Genomic DNA, 18515 nt, shown 5'->3' on the forward strand with positions numbered 1-18515 from the left:
CATCTTCAATTACAATTCTCTGTCATTTTGCATTTTAAATCAATGCAGTGATACAATTACTAAGCTTCATATCATGCTTGTGATTACCTTTATACATTTCTTGTGAACAATCCCAAAAGTCTTCCACAATACAAAATGAACAGAAATGTTTTAACGATTCACACATTAAGAACTCCGCTGCAGTAACCTAAGATGACATTGTTCAAATCTTAGATTTCTGAAATTTTACATGCTAGAATTTACAAAAACAGGAGGAAAATAAATCCGAATGATTTGCTCTACATACAATCTATATTCAATAAATTAAGTTTCATACCTTTAATTTATAGTTGTGTACTGAACCAGCCAGTAACATGGCTATTGTATACCGCCTTTTATTATGCACTATATTACAGTTGACGTTTAAAGTTAGCAACTTTAGACATTAAAGTTAAAAGTTGTTTTGCTAAAATTTAAGGCCTTTTACTAAAGAGTCTGAAGGAGTCTAGAAATAAGTTTATATCCGAGGAGCATAATCATGACCGCTCTCTGTTAACTACCAGTGACAACTAGCTAAATGCAGAAATAATGTATGATTTACAAAGGGGAAAAAAAATCACAGTAAACAGCAAAACAACATTAAATGTTAACATTTCTTTTAGTACTGACCAACCGAATATAAATTTCAAACACTGTGTAATTGATTGCAATAAATAATGTTTGCAGGTGCCAACAAATTAGTAGAAATCTGTAAAGAGAGCAAGACTTAAAGTGCTATGCAGTGACAATGAGGATGAGATAATTATTCAAATATTTTCAAACATTAGTAAACAGTATATGCATACATTTGGATAGAGACTTGCTCTTATTTTTTCAAAATGTATTTCCCATTTTCTAAAATTAATTCTGTGGGTTTGAATTATAATTTCTTAATATACAAGATGAATATTTCAAACAATAAAGGTGATAAAACTATGAACTAATAGTGCATGTGTTACAATATTGTGCTTTGTGATGCAATGTACCTCCATAATAATAAAATTAACTTTTTAAACCTCATCCTGCTAAGTCTATTCAAAGTGGAAGCCTGATGCTGCAGGACACTTTTGTGACCAGGACTCGGCAAGGAAAACAGTGTCCCTGCCTTAAAATAGAAATCAAGTTAACTTTAGAATACAACAAAGTCAATCAATATATACCAATCTGAGAGAAAGTTTTCTCTTGCAGAACACAAATGTTCAACACACATACAGTGCCCTCCATAATGTTTGGGACAAAGACCCGTCATTTATTTATTTGCCTCTGTACTCCACAATTTGAGATTTGTAATAGAAAAAAAATCACATGTAGTTAAAGTGCACATTGTCAGATTTTATTAAAGCCCATTTTTATACATTTTGGTTTCACCATGTAGACATCACAGCTGTGTTTATACATCAACCCCCCATTTCAGGGCACCATAATGTGTGGGACACATGGCTTCACAGGTGTCTGTAATTGCTCAGGTGTGTTTAATTGCCTCCTTAATACAGGTATAAGAGAGTTCTCAGTACCTAGTCTTTCCTCCAGTCTTTCCATCACCTTTGGAAACTTTTATTGCTGTTTATCAACATGAGACCAAACTTGTGCCAATGAAAGTCAAAGAAGCCATTATGAGACTGAGAAACAAGAATAAAACTGTTATAGAGACATCAGCCAAACCTTAGGCTTACCAAAATCAATTGTTTGGAACATCATTAAGAAAGAGAGCACTGGTAAGCTTCCTAATCACAAAGGGACTGGCAGGCCAAGGAAAACTTCCACAGCTGATGACAGAAGAATTCTCTCTATTATAAAGAAAAATCCCCAAACACCTGTCCGACAGATCAGAAACACTCTTCAGGAGTCAGGTATGGATTTGTCAATGACCACTGTCCGCAGAAGACTTCATGAACAGAAATAGAGGCTACACTGCAAGATGCAAACCACTGGTTAGCTGCAAAAATAGGATGGCGAGGTTACAGTTTGCCAAGAAGTACTTAAAAGAGCAACCACAGTTCTGGAAAAAGGTTTTGTGGACAGATGAGACTAAGATTAACTTATGTCAGAGTGATGGCAAGAGCAAAGTACGGAGGAGAGAAGGAACTGCCCAAGATCCAAAGCATACCACCTCATCTGTGAAACACGGTGGTGGGGGTTTTATGGCCTGGGCATGCAAGGCTGCTGAAGGTACTGGCTCACTTACCTTCATTGATGATACAACTGCTGATGGTAGTAGCATAATGAATTCTGAAGTGTATAGACACATCCTATCTGCTCAAGTTCAAACAAATGATTCAAAACTCATTGGCTGGCGGTTCATTCGACAGCAAGACAATGATCCCAAACATACTGCTAAAGCAACAAGGGAGTTTTTAAAAGCTAAAAAATGGTTAATTCTTGAGTCACCACTGAGAAAACGGAAGGGGACTAGCCCCCAAAACAAGCATAAGCTAAAGATGGCTGCAGAACATCACCAGAGAAGACACCCAGCAACTGGTGATGTCCATGAATCGCACACTTCAAGCAGTCATTGCATGCAAAGGATATACAACAAAATACTAAACATGACTACATGATATTGCTGTGTCGCAAACATTATGGTGCCCTGAAATGGGGGGGACTATGTATAAACACAGCTGTAATTTTTACATGGTGAAACCAAAATGTATAAAAATGGCCTTTAATAAAATCTGACAATGTGCACTTTAACCACATGTGATTTTTTTCTATTACAAATCTCAAATTGTGGAGCACAGAGGCAAATAAATAAATAAATGTTGGGTTTTTGTCCCAAACATTATGGAGGGCATTGTAAGTTAGATGTAATTATGAAAGTTCAGTGAAATGAGTCCATTGGCAAATTTGCTAGAGGACTGGTACCTTAATTACAAACAGAAGTAATGCTGTCCAGAAGGATGTAAAGAAATAGCCAGGATAATTTCACCAAGTTTGTGCTTTTGGTTGAAATCAGCCTTTATTTAGATATTCTTCTTCATTTGCTTATCCCTTTTCTCCCCACATTGAAGCAAGAATCTACTATATTGAGAAATTATAAATGTTAACCGTGATCATTTCACTGACAGTAGGTCTGAAAAGAATAATGTCCTGAATGTTTTACTCTACTTCTGTAAATATAACAAAATAATCAGAAAGCATCACAAAGCATAACAAATTTGAACAACTATTTCCCCATTGTTTGAAATGAAAGCAAATGTAACAATAAACATATAGATGGAGCTCACTGCCTCAAAGTTATAATTTACATTCACTCCTACAGTCTAAATCAGAATTATTATATTTGACCAATCAGTAACAGCAGCAAATAATAGAAAATGATGCACCAATAATCAGTGAATATCCTGTCACATGGCTAAATGAACAATGACAATGTATATTTCTAACCTTCAATAATAATCTTCTCTAAAATTCAATCATTTGTATATTTGCATTTTTTAACTGCAGAAGGAAATAGATTGTCAACAAAGTAAGATTATCAGATAGCATAATCACTGATGCTGATTAGAAAAAAGTTATAATTGAGAAAGAGACATGGGTGAAGGAATCTAACCAATAAAAATATGTATGCAATCAAAACCTATAGATAGCATGATTTTTCTTAAAAAGAGCAATGTAAAAACAGAAACAAAAATCAAGTGCATAATTATCTACTGTAACTGTCATTCACATGATAAATTATGAATCCAATTTATTATATCCTTAAGTGCAGAGTATCCTAACAAGCAAATTATACAAAACGAATTTCTTCTGAAAATGATTGACAAGCCTGCTATTCATATGTAGTCAGCGAACATTATTGACCATGTTGTATCTTCAGTCTTCCTTGTGTATCAAGCTATTAAGTCATGTCAACAAGCTATGAGTTTTGTTGAGGTCTGAAGTTTCATTATTTAAGTTCTTGTGTTGTGGCCTAATGCCAGTTACATTCCACAGTAGTTAGTGCACTGCAGTGCAAGCATCAAGATGATTAACTGCTCATTGTCGTCCATCTGAATTCCTATTTACACAATGATTTCAACCATATGTGTTCATACTGTTATTTAAGAAAACAGCAACCAGTGCTTCACTTTTGCGATACCTTGTTGGAACTGAGTATAGTAAAAATCCATCTGTGTTGTAAAGTCTCTGCATACACTGGACTCCAGATCTCCAAATGTACAATAAAGCGCTGTTCCTAGGACACTAAAAAGTACGGTGACAATACACAGCAGGACTAAGAGAAGACAGGAATCTCCAGTTCCTTCATCTAAGGAGAAATAATAAAAAATTATGAGCACATTGATGTATGATATATCCAAAAACATTCAAACTTATCTTATAGAAAGTGAATTTACAATTATTCCTAACTGATTCTTAATTGATTGATTACTGCTTTTACTGATTTGAAATTTGAAAACATTAGCCCTCATACAACTTAAAGTGTCACTTCTTTCATGACTTGATCTTGCAATTTGATTTCACAACTCTTTTATTTTCTAAATTGAGTACAAATGTCAAAAGATGCATTCAGCTGTTGGTATATAAAAAATTAGAAGCAGCCAAAATCACACTGGACCTGACCTGCTGCTTGGAATCGCCACTGGACTCCCCTTCCACCTACACACACCTGGTCCAATACACAAGGCCAATTTCACTGCCTCTATTCATACTACGAAGTCTCAGTGATAATAGGCCTCAATCTGGGTATGTAGACTGTTGCATCCTTTATGCATGTGTTTTTCTACTGGACAATCATGCTTTACATATAGTTTGGTTTAATTTAGAGATACATTGTGAAAACAGGCTCTTTGGTCCACCGAATTCACGCCGACCATCAACCACCCATTCATTAGTTCTATGTTATCCCATTATTGGTTCTAAAAGATGGACTACATTTCACCACAGGATAATCAAAACCAAATTTACCTTTATGTAACATTAAACCTCTCATGTTTAGACTCAAAGCTTTGAAATCCCAGGTTTACCAATGGTCAAATAAATGTCCCACCTATTTACAAATCAAATGGATATCAAAATGGGTTACAGCAGAGAATATTTTTTTTAGTCAAATTGTTGAATGAGCAAAGATAGTAATGCTTTTCTCGGGAAATAAGCTTCAAAAAGACATATCTCATTTTAATTATTGAATGCATTTAAAGTTTGGTGGCTTAAATGGTGTTAACAGTGAAAGTCAAAGGAATAATGATTGGCCATGTGCATGTTTTAAAATACAACTAAGAGCATTTAGCTTTTACCAAAGAAGGGTCTCGACCTAAAATGTCACCCATTCCTTCTCTCCAGAGATGCTGCCTGACCTGCTGAGTTACTCCAGCATTTTGTGATACCTTCGATTTGTCCCAGCATCTGCAGTTATTTTCCTACACAGCTTTTACTAAGGATCTGTAAATAAGACGAGCTCCAGGTAAGAATGTTAAATTTTAATTCAAAGCATGACAAGGAATATGTATAGACACAAAAAGCTGGAGTAATTCAGCAGGACAGGCAGCATCTCTGGAAAGAAGGAATGGGTGACTTTTCGGGTCAAGACCCGAAACGTCACCTATTCCTTCTTTCCAGAGATGCTGCCTGTCCCGCTTAGTTACTCCAGCTTGTTGTGTATGTCTTGGGTTTAAACCAGCATCTGCAGTTCCTTCTTACATAAGGAATATGTATGATCTCGAGAGAATTTGTGAAAAAACAAATGAGTAACAATTGATCAAAAATGAGGACAAGAATGCACACCAAGCGATTTTTAACTACCGGTGGTGATAATGATCAGAGGGCTTGTTTAAAGACGCTTAGGTAATTTTATTCAGGTAGTTTTCATGCGATAAGAGTATTATGAAAGCAACTAAGATGTAAAATGAGCATCTGTAAGACTAAACTTGTAAGTGAATAAAGAACAGACAGCTTTTCCAAATTTAATTTATCACTAGACGGGCGTGGACCCATTGGGTCCAAACCTCTCCTGCGGGCCCGGCAACCCCCGTTGGGCCCAAACCTCTCCCCCAACTGACGACCCGTGGACCTGTTGCCGGCCGGGGAGTCTACCCAGGAGCCGTGCTGGGCAAGAGGAAAGGGAGCTACACATCCCGGCCATTGCGGCGGCCAGAGCGAGCCATGGACCCGTTGGGTGCAAACCTCTCCTGCAGCAGCAGCTCGACGGCAATGGCCATTTTCTTTGACCCTTTGCCGCCGCGCTGCACTACGGGAGGAAGGTCCGGTGCGGGGCACGCCAGGAGCGCATTTAATAAAGTTTATTAAGTTAATTGCTTTTAAAATGTAAAAAAACTTGATCAATCGATACCGCAGGTGAATGGCGAGTAGGGTGAGCCTAAAATTGATGCGCTATCATGTACCGTTTTGGCTGTATTTCGGGAACAAATATAACCACAAACCCACAAAACAAATATATCCACAAATCCACAAATATACAAGATGAGAGTTTTAGTAATATATATAGATAAATGTCAGCCATTCTAAATGATAAACATGACAAATGTAAAGAAGGATGGGGGCCTGTTGAAATATGCAGAACTGTAGTCTAAAAATATACGCAGTTAAATCACATGAACATGAGATTAAACACTGACTGTATGAAACAGCTCTGTCTTTCATAGCACAAACAGGAACGATTCCTGAATGAATGCTCTGCATGGTACCCATTATAATTTGAGATTGAGAAAGAATAAAATGGGATTAGGTAGGATTAGAAGAAATGGATGCTTTTTGGTCAGCACGGGCTCGGTAGACCAATGGGCCTGTTTCCATGTTGAAGTGGCTCTGTGAATTGGCTTTTTAAGAATGAAGGCGAGCAGAAATTTCATTTTGTGGATTATGAACCTTTGGAATTCTCTATACCAGGAACTTGTGGATGTCCAAACATGGTATTTTTACACCAATGGTTTCTTGGACTCCCTGGAAATCATGGCATTTGGGGGGGGGGGGGGGGTTAAGAAAGTAGAAGTATACATACTGAGCAAAAGAAGTGTAATAGATATTATGGTTCCTATTTTTCAACTTCTATGATAAATTAGGTGCAGAGGAAAATGGAACACATTAAGGTTGAAGGAATGATATATAAAAAGAAAAACACTATTACTTATAATGCAGGATGGTTTGTTCACAAGTAATCATAAATATTTATCATACACTGGCTGCACATTGTTATTTTTCCCTGTACATTCCCAATGAGATTCTTGAAAGAATGGTAAAGGAACCTTAATTCATCTTGGCACCAAGAGACTTTAAAAGAAAATCAGATGATTATAAAAAGAGCACGGTATACCTCTGAGAAAAGTACTAATTGCAAGGGGGAGAGAAGAGTCAAAAAGAACTGGGACGTGCCTATCAGTCCTGTGAGTTAGAAGCAGGCATTGCTATTTTACTACTGTGCTCATCTTTGAGATTAATGGCTCTTTGCTGAAAGGAGCAGCGAAAAGGTCATGATCATTTTGATCACGAGTTGCTTTGCAAGATGTACAGATTATCATATTAGATCAGATACATCAGTAGGCAGACTACATGAGAATGAAGGCATTCCACAAATGTTACTTTAAAAAATACAGCAGGTTCAGTGAGCTTCCAATAACAAACTTCACTCATGGGATAATATGTGAACGTGAGATTATAACGTCAAAATCAAGATACATTTAGGATTAATTTCAGTTCTTCAATGGCAATTCATTTTAAATAATGCTTTTCCCTCTGCTCTCTGCAAACATTAATTGCGGTCAGGATTTAATCTCATTGTTACCAGGAAGAAGGATGCAAATTAAAATAAACATCCCTACAGGAGGAATCTAAAGCATTTGAAAGCCATTTGACAGCTTCCCATTGTATAAATTCCCATATTTTGTCAAAGATCCCCCTTTACTCATCCTTTTAATCTGTAAAGATTTAAAGGTTGCTACTTTGGTAGCCAGATGCACACAAAGTTTGGCAGTGTTACTGGGCACTTGAAGCCCATAATTACCATCTTCTATCTGGGAGATAGATAAATATCAAATTACATATTTAGAAGTAAAACTGGAGAAGTAGAAAAATAAAATTATTCCAATGACAATCAGGACTTGGAAAACTGACTGAAGTCCTTGATTATGTTTTCAGAGGTGTTAGAGGTTATGGGGAGAAGGCAGGAGAATAGGGTTAGGAGGGAGAGATAGATCAGCCATGATTGAATGTCGGAGTAGATTTGTTGGTCCGAATAGCCTAATTCTGCTCCTATCACTTTTGATCTTATGATGTTTTTAAAAAAAATGACAGCCAAAGTAACATTAAAGCACTCAGTTTTCACCATATACCCAAGGCTCTTTTATAATATATATACTTTACATGCATAAAACTGCAAATTAACCATAAACAAACATTAACATGCATAAACTCATTCTATCAATGTCCAATCTTATATTGTGTCAACGACTTAAAGGGTGGCACAGTGCTGCCATAAAGTGACAGACACTTGGGTTCGATTCCGACTACGTCTGGTGTCTGTATGAAGTTTAAATGTTCACACTGTAAACGTGTGGGTTTTCTCTGGGTGCTCTGGTTTCCTCCCACATTCCAAAGAAGTTTAGGTTTGTAGGTTAATTGACTTCAGTAAATTGCCTCTAGTGTGTAGAATGTGTAACTGGAATAACACAGAAATAGCTTACTGGTCATTGTTGGTCGGCTTGGACTGAAGGGCCTGTTTCCACAATGTATCTCTAAACTAAACTCAGATTGTTTCCACAAAAACCCAGTGACTTACAACAGATGGATGCAAAAACTTAAAGATGTATCTAGATTTCAATCTGTAATTATATTTTACTGTTTCACAGATTAAACTTCACTTTAAATTGGGCTATTAGCATTTGAGATTTGATTTTGTAGCACTTACATTACAAAATTAAGAATTGGTGTTTATATCTAAAATGTGCTCAAGAAACCATCAGTAATACTGACAAGTCATTATCTTACCCTGATCAAATGTGTCTTGGGGATCTTGAAATCTTACTCTTCTCTTTGGCTGCTTGTGTTGTGTCTGTCTGATCTCTTTGTCTGGACTTCCTTTCTTCAGTATGGAAACAAGACCTTCTGGGTGGATACTCTGTTGGAAAAATGGCACAGTAATTCAATTTCTGTGCATCACAAACTACTTACAATCCAGAATAAATATTGAGCATGCCACATCATTTACATTGCTATTCAACCTTTGGGCAAACACATCAGCTATTAATCTCCCATTTTTATTCACCATAACATAATTATTGGAGTATGGTGGTATCTTTTTGAAAATGCAGCCTATAAGAGTAATTTCAACTCAAAGCTCCATCCAGCTACGCAAGAGAACTCCACAAACTTCTTCCCAGTCTGAAGAAGGGTTTCGACCTGAAACATCACCCATTCCTTCTCTCGAGATGCTGCATGTCCCGCTGAGTTACTCCAGCTTTTTGTGTCTATCTTCGGTTTAAACCAGCATCTGCAGTTCCTTCCTCCACAGAGTGGCGATGGGTGCCTTTTCCTGCCCAACTATTATTTGTTGCCCAATACTTGAGATTCCCTGCCACTGCATGCTTTTCCCTTTGGTGCTATGATTTCCTCCACTTCCCAAAGATGGACTGGTTGGTAGGTTAACTGACTACTGTAAATTACTTTTGGTGTCAGTAGGAAATCAGTAGGAAAATCAATAAAGTGTCAATGGGTATGTAGTGAAATAATAAATAGGGGATGGGATTGCTGAGAGCTAACAGTGACTCCATGGGCCAAATGGGTCCTACATCATATGGAAATATAAAACATTGCAAGTATACTGAGGCTATATGGGTGGAACTTAGAAATAAGAAGGGAATAATTACTTTAATGAGGTTGTATTCTAATAGTCAGCAGGAATTTTAGGACCAAATAGGTCGGGAGATTGCAGATAATTGTTAGAATAATTGGGTCATAAGAGATAATTTTAATTTCCCTCCTATTGATCGGAATCCCATAACGCAAAGAGCTTGGACAAGATGGAATTTCTTAAGTGTGTCGGGAAAGTATGTATGTGTGTCCGCGAAAGACAAAACACTGGACAGGGGAACAAAGTAGGGCCAGTAGCTGAAGCTTCAGTCGGGAAACACCCAAGGACCCATGATTAATTCTAATAGTTTTAAAGTATTCATGGAAAAGATAGGACTGGTCCACATTACATTCTTAAATTGAGGACAGGCCAATTTTGAAGATATTCAACCGTAATTTGCCAGTTTGACTAGGGAATGTTGATTACAGGAAAAGGGACTTTTGGCTGGTGGGAGGCAATTAAAGGTGAGATTGGGAGAGTATATGGATAGCATATTCCTGTTAGAGTGAAGAAGGATGGCAGGTTTACAGAATAAACTCTTGTGGATGAGGTATTTTGAGGCTCCAGTCAGAAAAAAGGAGGCGTATTCCAGCTCGGATAACGCAGATTCATTGATGAATATCAGAAATATAGGACTTCCATGTTTCACAGAATAATGCCAAAGTAAGCAGATCAAAATTACAAATGAACAAAATAATTTTTATTTAAGTCAATATCCAAATAACAAATGTGCACGAATGGAAATATATTCCATCAGATTTTTAATTTTGAATCTGGGTGTGAAACCTTGATTAGGAATGTAAGGAGAGCAGTTAAAATAACAAATGGTTTCTTAACCTTCATAAATAAATGCATAGTATACTTAAGAACATGCTTAAGAACATAAGGAAATATGTAATATTTAATTATGAAGTTTGTAATATAACCCATCAATAAGATGTTTGTGTAACTCAACGGGACAGGCAGCATCCCTGGAGAGAGGGAATGGGTGACATTTCGGGTCGAGACCCTTCTTCAGAGGTCTCGACCCAAAACGTCACCCATTCCTTCTCTCCAGAGATGCTGCCTGTCCCGCTGAGTTACTCCAGCAATTTGTGTCTACCTTCGATTTAAACTAGCATCTGCAGTTCTTTCCTACACCACAAGATGTTTGATCTGTTCATCACTCCTTATTCCTGCCCCAAACAAATAAAACCTCAATTCCCCTGTGGTTCCAAAATGTATTTAAATCTTGAATACACTTAACCCCTTAGCAATTTCAACATAATCTATGCTCAGTTTAAAATAACTTTCTTGGATGGTGAATTCTTCTTCACCTCTGCCTTAATTGGTCAACCTTTTAGGCCATACTCTGTGGTTTTACACTCCTATAGCAGGGAAACCATCCCAATAGTATCTATCCTATCAAGCCCCTTCAGAATGTTCTGATTTAATATCATCCACACACCTGAACGCATTAGCTCAATATGCTCAATTTTTTTACATGACAATCCGCTCTTCCTACAAATTAATTGCTAGAACTTCTGCTGCGCCACTATAAAACACCATTATAAAACAGTATGCTGGAGTAACTCAGTGGCTGCATCACTGGAAAAAAGGAATAGGTGACGTTTCAGGTCAGAACCCGACTTCAGACTGAAAGGTCTATAAGATCCTCCGACGACAACCCTGACCGCTTCCCCAGCCATTTGCTGACCAGGGCCACTGATGCTGCTGCCACTGACCCCTGCGCGTCACAAACAGTGACTCCGCCAAACCTAGCCTCACCTCCGCCCACCAGCACGCTGGAGCCATCGCCTCACCCGAGTTCAAGGTTCCCCAGGCCCACAGCCTCCACGGTGTAAGCTCCTCTACCACTTCTTCTGACTCTCCTGGGTCCTGTAGCTCCCCCCTCCTACAGGGAACAGTAATGATTCCAGTGGGTCTTGCCCTTCCCACTCTTAACCACGTTACCCCTACTACCCCCCCCCCCCGCTCCTTACACTCCCCTCCTCTCTGAACCTTCATCATCCCCACAGCATCTTGCCTGAACTTCCATCCACCCCTCTGCCCTCCTCTGACCCCAAGCCTCACCTTTTTTGTGTTTTCACCATGCCCCCTCTCTCTGACATAGAACGGTCTGTCCTCAACAGAGGCCTCACCTTTGTAACCCTCTGCTCCCACCTCATCGTGTTCCAAGCCCGGCATGATGTAGAGCTTTTCTACCATCACCTCTGCCTCCTTTGGCTATGGGAAAGTGTCCTTAACACTCAGTGATAAGCCCTTCTCCCATCTCCAATGATCCTCCTCCTCTTGGACACCCCCAGAAGGCCTTCTACCATCTCTGGACTTTTTCATTTCTAACTGTCGGAGGGACAAAGCATTCAGTCTGAAGGGCTCCAACTCATACCTTTTCTCCATAGACGCTGCCTGACCCGCTGAGTTACTCCAGTATTTTGTGTCTATCTTCAGTATAAACCAGCATCTGCAGTTCTTTCCTACACTTGAAAAATAAAGCACACTCCAGGTCAAGAGAAAGGCAGGGAGTGGGACTGGTTGCATTGCTCTTGAGGAGAGTTGGAATTTCAAGGACCAAATAACCTCCTGTGTTCTTACCATTCTATAAAAACATACTATCCAATTGAAAATAAAATGTGGGTTATTTGAAAATTTTAACATTGAAGAAAATACCTCTTCTATCTGAATCCTTTTCGCAAGTTCATCCAACGAATGTGAATTGTCATTGATTTGCGTCAACTCGTCGGTATCATACTTCTGACTGGATGTGATAACATTATGATTAAAGTTGGTGAGTTCTTCCACATTTTCATCACCTTGTCCCTCTGAAAGTTCATGTGACATCTGACACGCACTGTGCTGAATTTTCTCCTCCACTTCTGAACCTATCAGTTGATATTCTTCATTAATTTCAGTCTTGACATTGGTATGGTTTTGTTTTGTTGCTTGACCATCTAACTCCACGGTTCCTTCTGAGCGACTTGTATTCTGTGCAGACCTAGTGTCTTCATGCACACAATCACTGGAATTACTTCTAACATGCTTTTGTAATATATGATTGCCATGTTTATGTGGAGCTTCACCATTTGTAATGAACTGTACTGTTTTGTTGTACTTCAAACTCATTTGTTCATTCTCTTCAGTAGTTTTGCCAACACATTTCAAATTGTGTTGCGAGCTTCCTATTTCCTCACGAAAACATGGAGCAGCATTTATTACAACATGTGTCTCTTCAGGGAAACACTCTGTCTCAATTGTTTCTGCAGCAGTCAGCATGTTCTTGCCAGGCACTGCGGCATGTTTCTGAAAGCAGCTTTCATCTGTCATGATGTTTTCTGAATATAAATGTGGTGTCTCAACATCAAAGTGCATCCTGGCTTTTGCTCCTACAGCTTCTATTTGACTCTCAAGTGATGATTCAGCAGCATACATTTCAGGCTCTCTTGCACAGCATTCACCAACGGGTACTGCAACCTGTGATTCAATAGGATCTTCTTTCCCGTCTTCCATCACTTCCAATGATGCATAATTGTATTCTGCTGTTTGCAATCTTGTTGTATTTAAATATCGATCTGGAAAACCTAAAAACAGAGCACAGAACCACACATTTCATTAGAAATTTAAGATAGTTGCTGCAGAGCCCTTTAAAAATTGATATGCTTGGTCTCTGAATCATTATCGCAGAGTGAAATCCCATCTGCCAATACCGGCTCTTTTCCATTCAGTATGCAAGCATAAGTGGCATTAAATTTTAATGGATTTTTATATATTATCCATTCAGCTGCAGGCAGGCAGGCACTCACATGATGAAGGGCTTTATACATTTACTAACAATTGCACATTTGCAGTACTCTCAGCCTGCCAAGAATCTACATTTAATCAAATGAAACTGAAATTATTATTAACTCGAAGAATCATTAATGAAACAATGAAATTACAAGGTTACCTTGAGGTAGAGCTTCAAGATCATTATTTTCTGTTAGTAAATATAAATATCGAAATAGATCAGCATAAATATTATAATCATTTATTTTATTTTTATTAAAAATCAAAATATTTAAGTCAATAGTAAAATCAAACAAACTCAGTTTAAGAGAAAGAATGGGATCTTTTGGACAAACAAAAACTCCATCTTCTCAGTTGTCCACTTTTCCAACAGCAGCTGCTTGAAAGCTTGCAACTCCATTTGGAGGAAGAGTGGGTTTCCGAAAATGCAAGTTATTTTAACTCCACAATATAAATCAAAACATAAATGGAATAAATGTACAATTATTTCTGATCTTCTGCATTACTAAAGAGTAATCATATTTATAGCTTTACATCTATCATCCAAATTGTTGCTTTAGTGGCCCAGAGATTCTGGAATATCCTCAAACCAGTATTTTACCACTTAAAAAACGTTTTGTAATTACGTTGTTGATAAAATTGCTGTGAATATGTAATTTTCCGTGTCAACAGTTTAAATGATAAATTTTATTTGAATTGCCCCATATTTTCATTTTAACTGAAACATTTGCACAACAGAAAAATGAACCAATAATTTTGATCAAACACAGCTCAAACCTCAATCACCGATTCCTGAGGAATCTATTTCAGCCATACTTGAATGCTAAACAATTTTATTTTACTATGATAATTTTATTTTATATGAATTTATTCTATTTAACCGTTAAATTGGTTTCTTCTAATCTAACCATTATTTCAGTAGATGCATGACCTGCAATGGCTATTAAACCAAATCACTGAAAGTGAAAAACACATGACATTTAATTAATGACGATTCAAACATGACTGAAGATCAAGGAAGAAATTATTCTATTTTGTAACAAAAAAAAATTAAATAACGGACTTCACTTATTAAAATTTTTTGGTTATTTTTACAGAAATATACTTCAGGCACACATGCATTTTGTAGAAAATCAAAGGAAATTAGCAAAATCAAAGACCATGAGATTAAAAGACAATAATCTGCTCCGACGTTCAAAAAGGTCATAACTGAAATTTAAAAAAAGCGGAAATATTTAGCAGGTCTCAGCCATCATCTGAAGAAAGAGAAATGTTTCAAGTTGAAAAGCCTTTGCCAGACTGGAAAGGACAGGAAACTAATTAATGCAGGCTACAGGGAGTGTGTGGGAGGGAAATGGATGGGATCAAAGGGAAGATTCCTGATAAATAAAACTTGGATTGCCTTTGGCATAAGCTGTAAACAGATTCATCTGGTCAATGCTTTAATTGGAGCAGTTCAGGAGGGAAAACACATTGTTTATAAAATATATGAAATGAGGGCAGTTGGAGATGGGAGCACAGACAGTGGAATGAAAGAATTCCAAAACAGACGTCTGCAGTACATGCACAGCAGATCAGGCTGTACTAATGGAGAGGGGCAAACAGTCAGAGTCAGACAGATGACCTGATATGCAGTGAAATTGAGTTACCTGCAGATGTGGAATTCAAAATTCAGTCCAGAAGGCTGCAATGGGTTCGGATAGAAGATAAGGTGTTGTTCTTCAAGCTTCCATTGAGCATTGTTACAACAGTGCAAGCCACAGACAGATAGGGCAGAATGGGATTGGAGAGCTAAATGGAAAACTCAGGATCAACCCTGCAGATGAAATGCAGGCATTTTGCAAAGCAGTCACCTACTCTGCACTTGGTTTCTCCAAAGTGAAAGACCAGACTGTAAACACAATGCAGTAGAAGTCATGAAATGCTGGAGTAACACAGCAGATCAGGCAGCATCTTTGGAGAACATGGATAGGTGACGTTTGAGGTCGGCTTGAGGAAGCGGATGGCCATTATAGGAATGGACAAGGAATTGAGTGGAACACTGGATTTTAGTGCAACGTTTTCTCCTCCTGTCAATCGTGGAAACAAATGAACCAATTACACTTGCAAGCAGTCAGTTTGATGGCTTGGCATGTCCAGCAGGCTCCCGGGATGCCACGCGGTGGCAGAAGGTTTCCAGGATGCTGCCGGGCCAGGATCCCGGTGGCCAGACGAATGTAGACAATAGGTGTAGGAGTAGGCCATTCAGCCCTTCGAGCCAGCACCGCCATTCAATCTGATCATGGCTGATCATGAATGTAAGACCCAGCAGGCCGCGACCTGTAAGGGGAAGCTGCTGAGCTCCCGTGGCCATGCACGGCAGCATGCCTGGCTCACCGCCATGAAAAAAAGGGAGGTTGCCAGCCCCGAAGATCAGATAGACAAGGTGGAGGGAGCTGCTGGTGACAATGGACGCAAGGAGTGGTCCAGTAGGAGAGGGACTTGGATATTTCCTCCATCAGCTTCAAGATTGGCTGCAGGATGCGCCCCCGGGATACAAAGGTGGTTGGGAGAGGAGAGGGATATTGGTTTGCAGGTCGAGCTGGTCGAAGGTGATGGAGGAGGTCCTGCAGCAGCCTGGAGCTCACCTGGATCAGGAGCCGTTCCAGCATCGAGTTTTTGCAAATGGCGCCAAAAATAAAAATATATTTTTATTTCAGATTTCTACCATCTGCAGTTCAGCAAATATCATTACCCCTGGATCTATACTCCCCACAACTTCTCAACAACTTTCACATACTTCATTAAGTATGATGGCTAAAACTCGTACATGTGTGATTTATGCAACAAGAACTTTACTGTGCAGTACACACGAGACAATAAAGCATCATTGAACCACTGGAGTCTGAAAAAGAGCCTTGACCCGAAATGTCATCCATATTCTCCAGAGATGCTCTCCTGATCTGCTGAGTTACTCCAGCACTGTGTGCCTTCTTTTATAAACCAGCATCTGCAGTTCTTTGTTTCTACTCAATGCTGTAGACTAGATCAGAAGTAGTACAGGTGAGTAACTGAGAGTGGAAATTATTTTATATTTTTATTTCAGATTTCTACCATCTGCAGTTCAGCAAATATCATTACCCCATGATCTATACTCCCCACAACTTCTCAACAACTTTCACATACTTCATTAAGTTGATGGCTAAAACTGAAGACACTGCTCTGTGGTTGATACAGAGGGTATAAAAAGCTTTATAAAAGGTGTAAAATGTCTCTGCTTTTTACTTAATTTCTCCATTTATGAAGTCCAAAATCCAAGGTCTACCAACTATTCTTTAAGGCACTTTGCCACCTTCAAACATTTATTCACATGAAACTCGGGTCCCTCCCTTCCTCATTTCTTTGAACTGTGTTATTAAAATCAAAGGTAAGTCAACTTTGCTAACTCTCTCCTGGCAAAAATATCAACATATTTCTCTGTATTAAATTCAGTCTGCCACCTACCTGCCATTCTTCTGGATTCCTATTGCATTTGATTGGTCTATTGTTGCCATATTTCAAAATAATGAAATGTTCCTGTGTGTTCCAATGATAATGTTTTATATACCTATCAATAGAAAATGCCCACTGTCCTAGCATTCAACTTTAGGGAACACCACTAATCACTATCCACCAGTCTGGTAAAATAAGTATTACCACAATGTGCTTTTTGTCCTATGGGATATTATTTTGATATAAACGGACACTGATCCTCCTAATCCATGAACTCCAATCTTACTAGTCAGCCTTACATTTAACTTTATCAGATGCTTTTGAAAAATACACATCAACCATCTCATTCCCTTCATTAAGAATTTCATCAAATGAATCTTTTACAAATGCGGGCTCCCTCCCTAAAGTTCCGATTATTCTTTTCTGGTGTCTGGTTGATTGGCTTGTCTGCCAATGGTCTGTAGTTATGTTCTTAAACTTTTTCTTGAAAAAGGGAGTCATATTTGCAACTTTCTAATCCACTGTCATCCTCAATGCGCAGACAGCAAGCCTTTTGGACAAGGCAGTTGAGCCATTCAAAGCATTGCCAGCATATTCTAATGAACAATTTTCAATCAATTCTTAATCCCCACAATCTTTGTTTCCACTGATATTCTGCTAGCATCCTCTAATCTTGTAAATATTTGAAGTGAGTACTTGACACATATTCTGCACGTATCTGTGCCTCTAAGTATTTATGACTTTTGTCTCCAATAGGTTCCACCGGCTATTAATATAGTGGATGATGATTGAGGTCCCTGTTATATTAACTGCCACCCTATTCTCCTATTGTCTCAGGCAATCTTCTTTTATCTTCTTTCTTTTCCTTTTATCTTGGCAAAATACTGTTTTTAGTACAGTTCTCGCTTCAATAATTTACCTTACATGCATTGCTTCAACATCTTCTCCATCACTCCCATTGTCAAAGGATCCTTGGCTTTGGTCCTTTCCTTTTTGGGAATATACCTAACCTGCACTTGAAACATCATCATTGTCAAATTCTTCCACTGATCCAAAACAGAATTTCCTGTCAGCCTCTGATTTTACTTGATTCCGCTAGATCCCATCAAATCCCATTTAATTTAGAAGTTTTACTTCAGATTGTTGATACCCTACACTATTACTAATTAAAATCTTGTTACAATAACCACTCTTACCTAGTTGTTCACCGCATTCACAAGCAACAAATCCAGCAACATCTCCTTCCTAGTTGAGCTGTCAATGGTATTCAGGGGCACTTAAGACTTCAGAAATTCCTCCCCTTCCTTTGCTAAACTATAACATTATGCCAATCAATATTATTTAAATAAAGGTCACCGTCAACATTCTCGTAGATTTTAGTTGAGAAATGTGGTCAGTCACCAGTATCAAATTACAACCCTTCTTTAACATCTGTTATGGTATA

The 18515-nt window shown here is 38.3% G+C and overlaps 2 protein-coding genes across 4 annotated transcripts in view; both read right to left on the reverse strand.

Annotated features, from left to right (window-relative positions):
* The window catches only part of adss2 (adenylosuccinate synthase 2), a 612379-nt gene that overhangs the window by 453080 nt on the left and 140784 nt on the right, over nt 1-18515 (reverse strand). The gene's annotated exons all lie outside the window — the stretch shown is intronic.
* cnsta (consortin, connexin sorting protein a) overlaps nt 1367-18515 on the reverse strand; it is a 43256-nt gene continuing 26107 nt past the window's right edge. For all 3 annotated transcript variants that reach the window (XM_078405367.1, XM_078405368.1, XM_078405369.1), the window contains 3 exons: nt 12488-13395; nt 8956-9085; nt 1367-4264 (listed from right to left, as the gene is read on the reverse strand). In XM_078405367.1, coding sequence (XP_078261493.1) covers nt 4059-4264; nt 8956-9085; nt 12488-13395 — 1244 coding nt within the window. In that variant the 3' untranslated portion in view covers nt 1367-4058. The remainder of the gene's footprint in view (nt 4265-8955; nt 9086-12487; nt 13396-18515) is intronic.

The sequence above is a fragment of the Rhinoraja longicauda genome, chromosome 9 (assembly GCF_053455715.1).
Source record: "Rhinoraja longicauda isolate Sanriku21f chromosome 9, sRhiLon1.1, whole genome shotgun sequence".
NCBI classification, from domain to species: Eukaryota; Metazoa; Chordata; class Chondrichthyes; order Rajiformes; family Arhynchobatidae; genus Rhinoraja; species Rhinoraja longicauda.